General features: G+C 44.1%; 1 protein-coding gene across 1 annotated transcript; it reads right to left on the bottom strand.

Moving 5' to 3' along the window:
- Nucleotides 1–1,610: 1,610 nt before the first annotated feature.
- On the bottom strand, nucleotides 1,611–5,823 carry spry4 (sprouty homolog 4 (Drosophila)). Its single transcript, XM_026182577.2, has 2 exons — nucleotides 5,460–5,823; nucleotides 1,611–3,320 (listed from the first exon to the last, which is right to left on the bottom strand). The coding sequence occupies exon 2, from the start codon at nucleotides 3,271–3,273 to the stop codon at nucleotides 2,125–2,127; it is 1,149 nt and encodes a 382-aa protein (XP_026038362.1). The 5' UTR covers nucleotides 3,274–3,320; nucleotides 5,460–5,823; the 3' UTR covers nucleotides 1,611–2,124.
- Between the last annotated feature and the right edge of the window lie 1,380 nt (nucleotides 5,824–7,203).

Below are 7,203 nucleotides of genomic sequence, written 5' to 3'. Positions count from 1 at the left end.
ACCATGCAATCTTTCAAGGACATTTAAAAGTGTCTTCTAAAGAACACAAATGTTGTGAAACTATTTACAGCAAATAACATTTCACCTGCATAGCTCTAGTACTAAATATATTGTCAAAACATTTGTGATTTTTGCTGCCCACCTAGAGACGACCAGGCATTTGCCCGGTCCCACGACCAATCCCATTTTGGCACCTTTTCTCTCAGGCTGAATTGCTAGGTTTTGAAAATATTGCCTCATACATTAAAGACTAAGGACCATGTGTGTTTTTTCCCTCCCTTTCCCCCCGTCTGATAGCTTTGTGCAACTAGACAAGTACAAGTAAAAGCAAAGTTAGGCACCCTAATGAAAGTCACAGGTCCGATGTGAAGCAGAGATGTGTGTTATGGAGTCACAAAGACAGTACGCTTTTATGCCAAACGGAAATGGCCATCTGTATTAAAGGGCAGCCCACCTTTAATAATGACCAGCTGCCGTCAACACCACGTGGCCAGACTGGCGTGACTGTGATCATTCTGACAGGAAAAGCATGCTACTGTATAACAGCTTCCTTTGGCAAAGTCCTAAAAATGTCACGCAAGCCACAAAAATAGACTTTAAGAATTAAAAAAAGAGGCTATTCAACGTATGCAGCTACGCGGCATAATGATTTAAACGTGATGAAGACGCTCTGTGTGTGGGGGCAGTGGGGTGGGGACTAAATGTAGTGCACACCAACGTAATGTGAGATAGCTGAGGTGGTTAATACTGTGCTTTAGTACATCCTTTAAGGGGTTTGCGTCTTCCTAAAAAGGTTGTGCAAGTGGCAGGTTTACTCTACAAAGGCTGACTGCAGACATACACAACAGCGACTTTGCTATGCCTTCTCTTCCCCCTCTTTGCTCTCTATCACTTGCACCCCCTCTCGTCTGGAAACACTTTTTTCTGGCCAGTTTGTCTCTAGCTTAGCTTACTCGTTTTAAATGATTCACTCTTGCCTTTTTGCCCCTAAATATTTCTTTGCCTTTTTGTTTTTTTTGTGCAAAGAGGAAGTAGACCAGGCTCTTAGGCAGTTTAGTAATCAACATGCGGTGTAGGCCAAGTTCTAGAGAGGATTACTGTAACTGTCCCTGAGAAGGTTGAGTGTACTTTACTTTTTTTTTTCTTTAAACACATTTCTCTACTACAAATCGACTTCTAGTACAGTGGGTAACCATTAGACTAAAGCATGCAAGTCATGACATGCATTATGTCAAAGGTGACTGGTGAACAGCATTCAAAATATTTGAGAATGTCTAGGCTTCACCACCTCGTAGTGGAAAACACACTGTAAGGTGATCATCTCAACTGCTTATGCACAATACATGGTGAGAGTTAAGGGGAATTGCTATTATTTTAAAGTCTAGAAAGGTTTGTTTTTACAGCTCCACTCTGGACATAAAAACTCAATGGAGATCAAATGTTAGCAATACCAAGGTAGCATCTTTCAGGTGTAAGAGAGGGGAAACGCTAAAAGATTGGTGGCCACGATAACCTTGGAGCGAGTGAGTAGTTAAAAGTGTTAGTTTCACTCCTGCAATGGCCTGTCATTGAAACCACGCTATAGATAATCACTTGTTTTCATGTTTAACGCTGGGCTGTGCTTTTGGGTTGGGGTGGGGAGTGGGGGGTGGGGGCTAAGTATAGATATTAACCATCCATCAATAATTTCTATGTATTCTGTGGATCAGCAACCAGCTTCTGTTTAGTAAGCATTACAAAATTAGCTGAGAAATATTGAGCAGCAGAGAGGTACAATGACTTTGTGCCTACGGCCATCTTCGCAAAACACAAATACCAGTCCCACAAGCTTGTCTCTTGTTCTTTTGTCACTCTTACAAAGAAGAACAAAAACATCTCAGAGGGCCTGTTGGCTATTCCTACTTGCCACCTCCCTCATATAAGGCCCATTTTTGATCATACACCCTATTAAACATCTTTGTACCTTTGTTTTACATAAGTCATCTTCCAGCAGTTTAACGGGATAGTTTAATGGGTTGGTGTTGGATTGTCCAATCCATAGAGAGCAAACAAGTATGGTATAGTCCAGTCCACTTTTTTTTTTTTTTTTTTAGCAAGGTCACCACCACACAGTTTGGTCCACTATCATGATCCCTGCTGCTGCTTCTCCAGAGTGCCAGATTTTGCTTCTGTGGCTCCACTTTTACACACGGGGACACTCACGCCGCTCTGTGAGTTTTTACAGCGGCAGCCAGGCCTGCTAATATTGTCATAACATTTCTGTCCCAGTTTGGCTAGGCCCATTGCTGGTAGATAGCAAACCAGGCAAGGCAGGACGAAAGAAAGGGCAGCCATGAAGGACCAGCGTGCACAACAGTTGGCCTGCGAGCACGAGCAGGGCTTGTCGGCACAGGAGCCCTCATCATCCTCGTCTTCGGTGCAGTGGTAGAAGATCCCTTTGACCAGGCACATGCAGGTGGCGGTATCTACCATGCTCTGAGCAGAGCACAGGCACTCCTGGTTGCAGACCCAGCAAGAAGGAAGGGTTCGGGGAAGTGTGCATTCTGTGCACCTGCACTTCCCACAGTGCTCGCAAAGAAGGAGGTGCTTCTTCTCGGTCGGAGAGGAAGGAATCACTGCCAACCCTTGCTGACCTCCAACGGAGCATACACCTCCCACAGGCATCTTTGCGGACTTGAGGTCAAGGGATTTAGAGGAGGAGGAGCAGGACGAAGCAGAGGAGGAAGAAGTGAGGACCTTAGATTCTGAGGAACTGAAGCAGCCTGGAGTTTGGGTAGTGATTGTACTGATGGGGCCGGGGTGAGGGTGCAATTTAGGGTGGTGGTCCACTGTTGGAGTGGGCGCAGCGTGTTCCAGCAGCCTCTGGTCAGATGAGGTACTGCTGCTGCTGCTGATAGAGCTGGGCCTTCCACTGAAGGAAATCCAAGGGTGGGTGGTGGTGTCCTGATGAAGGTGGGGCTCGCACCTACTATGCTGGGGAGCTTGGTGTTGGTGATTGTGATGATGGTTGTGGTTTGCACCAAGAAAGGCTTCTTGATTCTGACCTAGCCAGGTGATTCTTGGGTTCAAAGATTTCTGGCTGGGAGGCTGCTGAGAAACAACAGCAGGGCTGTCAATGTAATCGTTCTCCACGTGTGATGACTTTATCTGGTCGATGGGGTAAATAGTGACAGGGTGCTGAAGACGACCGTAGGGCACACGACTGTCCAGCAGGGGTTGAGATATGAGGGAGGAGGACACTCCGGGGATGTGGTGGGGAACCCTGGACTCCATATGTAGGCTGGTGCCTCGACTTCTCTCTAAAGCAGCATTTAGCAATACTGCAGAAACAGATACAAAAGAGACATTTAAGACTAATCTCATCTTAAAATATAAAAAAAATGGCAATAAACTAGAGAATTAAAGATGGTTAGATGTCAGATCAACACCTCTAACAGCATGCGAACGTGACATTTGATATAAGTAGTTCACTTCACAGAAAACAAATACTGAATCTTTAAAACAAGTCTCTCCATAGAAATCTTTTTTTTCTCCAGACCGGATCTTTGCAATTATTTGAATGTAGAGTTTCCAAACCATGGTGATTTTTAGACTGAATACCGACAGGGTATTCAGTCTAAGCCTCCTCCATTCTAACTTTGACATTAGAACAATAGAAGTTGGGCTCTCACTGCCTCCCCTCCAAAGAGCAGGGAGCACCAGAGAGCGGGGTTTGCATGCAAAAGACTCAAAGATGCAAAACAAGGCAAAGTAACAAGAAGGTTGCCAGAAAAGAGACTTCAACGGTGACTAAATGAATGCAAGAGGCAAAGGAAATTAGGTCTTTTTATAGAATCACAGCTATTTCATGTAATACAAGTTGACCTAATGTTGTATTTTTAAATTTGATCTGTCAGTGTGCAAACTGCATAAACACGAATCTGAATCAGAGATCAGACCCTGGGATTTGTGAATGGGGCTGATTTTATGAACTGCAGTTTTTTGTGAATGGGCTGCTGGCTGCACTCGGTGTTGCAAGCATGAATCAAGACGCTCCAGTCATGGTGAGGCTGAAAGAAATCGGTTTCATCCGTTTCATCAATGAGCGCTCGGCAAATTTATTTTATCCATTTTATTTACATATATATTGACGAAAAGCAGCTCACCGACCTACTGTCTACAGTATTCATTTGGGTTACCTTATAACAAAATATACCGACGAAAAAATCAGCTTGTTCAGATCATTTTCGTTTGATTATGCTCGTCTTGTGATTTATTGGGCTTGCGCACATCACCCAGCAAATATATACATCTGTATTATTTTTTCGTAAATGTATCAGTGGTAGACACAGCTTTGCTTGACCGTCAGCTGTCAGTGTGATTCTCCCATTCCTCATATTTTCAGAAGCCCGGTTGAGAAACCTGTTGCGACATAGCTGGCACCGACACAAGCGCTTGTGATCGTCAAATCTAGACTATTATAAGCTCCAAGCCGGAACTATGCGTGTGCAAGCCCGAATGTGTGCGTGTGTGTGTCTATGTGTGTGCGCGTCCCTCCCTACATGTCAATGACTGAGTCATAAAAACCGGAGGCGGCAGCTCGACTTACACAAATAGCATGTTTATATAGGCGTTATAAGCAGGTATTCAAACAGTTTTTGTAAAATGTCAAAAAAACACACAAGCTTAATAAAGGAAATGGTACATTGCGTGCCACCAGACACGGGAATGTAGAGTCGTTTTGATAGGCGGCTGTTCGGTGCGTAGCTGTGTGTGTAAAGCTGGACATTATACGTCCACGGCACTCAAAAAACCAAAACGCAAAAAACAACAACAACAACAAATGCATTGTAGAAAATTAATACAAGATTTGTCGCAGCCAATGGGCTAAAACGAAAAAACTAATGGCATAAACACCTGACACCATCGATGGCGTGCCAGCCAGGCAGTCGCTGCAGAGCGAGAAGGACACACGCAACCGAACCGCCCGAGAGATAAACGTACCTACAGGCTTTGGAGAGAAGGGCGAATCACGCAGAGATTGAAGTGTGGGTCTGCCCCGCTGCTTTTTATTGTGTCTTTGAAAAAAAAATAAAGACAAGAAAAAAAAAGGGGGGGGGGGTGTACGAAGCGATGCGACAGCCGCTGAAATGCGTATTTGATATTAAAAAAAAGAAAGAAAAGAAAAAAAGCGGCGGTTTGGACTACGCGTCGTTCTCCATCTCTGATACCTTCACCTTGCTTTTGGTCCGAAGTCGGTGGTTAAATATTGACCTAAACTGCAAACCCTCGGAAACAGCTTGTTGCAAAATAGAATTTGCAGGAGCGTTTTAGTGCACGCGATTGAGTAGACTGAGAGGACCAGTCAAGTGAAGGCAACACTGAACAGTACCGAACAGTTTCTCTTTACAGTGACACACTTACTAGTTACAAACATCTAGAGATGAAAGAAAGGAAAAACACGAGAGGTGATCACTTACTGTTGTTTCAGGATACAATTTTCATCTCTCCGCTGCGCGCGACGTTTACGCACAGGCTTTATTCCAAGGCAGCGAGTAGCTCCAGGAATAATGGATAAAGATAAGTCCAAACTTTACAGGGTAATAAGAACAAGGTATGGGGACGGCGAACTGGTGCCCCGCACTATTCTCCACTCGCTGGTGCATAAAAGACGACTGCGGTTGTGGACTCGGAGCTTTGGATATGATGTTGCAACCACCGAGGGGGAGGGAAGTGAGTTTTTATGAATGGGAGGGTAGAGGAAAGGAAAGGGACGGCACTGCGCAGATGCCTGGTCTTTTTTTCTCTGTTTTTTTGTGAATGGCAGGGCCGCGCGACTGGGGAGGGCTGAAATGCGGATGTTACATTTTTATGAATGGGGAGGACTCCGAATAGCATTGCGCAGGCGCCATACCTACGTTTTTATGAATGGGAAGAAATAGCGAATGAGGCGTGTGTGTAAGAAAAAGGAGGGGGCGAGGAAATGAGAAGGAGGTGGGTTTTTTTTTTTGGTCACAAGGGCAATGTCAGGCCTGATTTACATAAAGAGTGGGCTCTGATGTCCCCCCCACCCTTTTATCCCCCTAATTTATTTATATACGAAGCCAGCGATGCTACATGTTGTTATGATTATAATATGGTAACAGAAAGGCGATAGAGCGGAATATGAGTGGGCCAAATCTGCAATGAATTAATTAATTTTTTTTCATTGAAGGCAGATATGATCTCTGGTATTGATTCTGACGAATGGATGGCGACCTGTGTCTAATGGAAAACATGCAGATGCAGAAAAACAATACATACCAGAATCTGCGAGAATATAAAACGTTTAATAAATATAGTGTACGTCTGAGGTTTATTTTTTTGCCTCATTCAGCGGATTCTCAACGAGGATATCAAGATACCGGAGGTCACATGCCTCTGCTCGATTAGACTTCATAATAGCCGCTCCCCTTGTGTTCCTGTTCCAGCTAAAGACATTTATTGCGAACAAGGACATGCCCTTCCTTCCTCGGCAACAATGTGAGGTATGACTACAGCCTCTCTGGCAATGTTAAAAAAAAAAGAAAGAAAAAAAAGAGAAGATGAGGAGGAGGAGGAGGGGTAGGAGAACGGCGGGGGGTTTAACGCCTACTCTGAAACACAAACCAGCATGAGGGCAGGCAGGATTCACAAAAGGACAGGATGTTGTTGATTTGTACCGAAACCACACGGAGGAAATGAGTGCGAATTTCCTTTCTCACTGACATCCTAGTGTGTGTGTGTGTGTGTGTGTGTGTGTGTGTGTGTGTGTGTGTGTGTGTGTGTGTGTGTGTGTGTGTGTGTTTCCCTGCAAACTCCCCACCACTATCCTACCTCCCCTCCCTCAGCTTGGGGCTTTTAACCAGTCAAAGGTTAACAGTTGCCCTATTATCCATTTGCACTCATCACCATGGAAACCACTACATCTCCAAATTGGGATTATTGTTTTGAAGAAAAAGGAGGAAGAAAAAAGAAAGAATACAAGAAAGAAAGGGAATTAAGTCAGCATTCAATTTTTGAATATGTGTTTGGATGGACTGGCGTATTACTGTGATATGTCGGTAAAACATGTATTGAAAAGAATTTGAATTTAGTCAGAGGTGTTTCAAATGGTCAGGTACGGCAGTAGGAGACATACGAAAACAATCACACCTGCAAAGAATAGCCTATTATTTAATTTACATTGCATAAATGACTAAGTTT

This window comes from Astatotilapia calliptera, chromosome 10, assembly GCF_964374335.1.
Source record: "Astatotilapia calliptera chromosome 10, fAstCal68.1, whole genome shotgun sequence".
Lineage (NCBI taxonomy): Eukaryota > Metazoa > Chordata > Actinopteri > Cichliformes > Cichlidae > Astatotilapia > Astatotilapia calliptera.
This window is presented reverse-complemented; position numbering and strand designations above follow the sequence as displayed.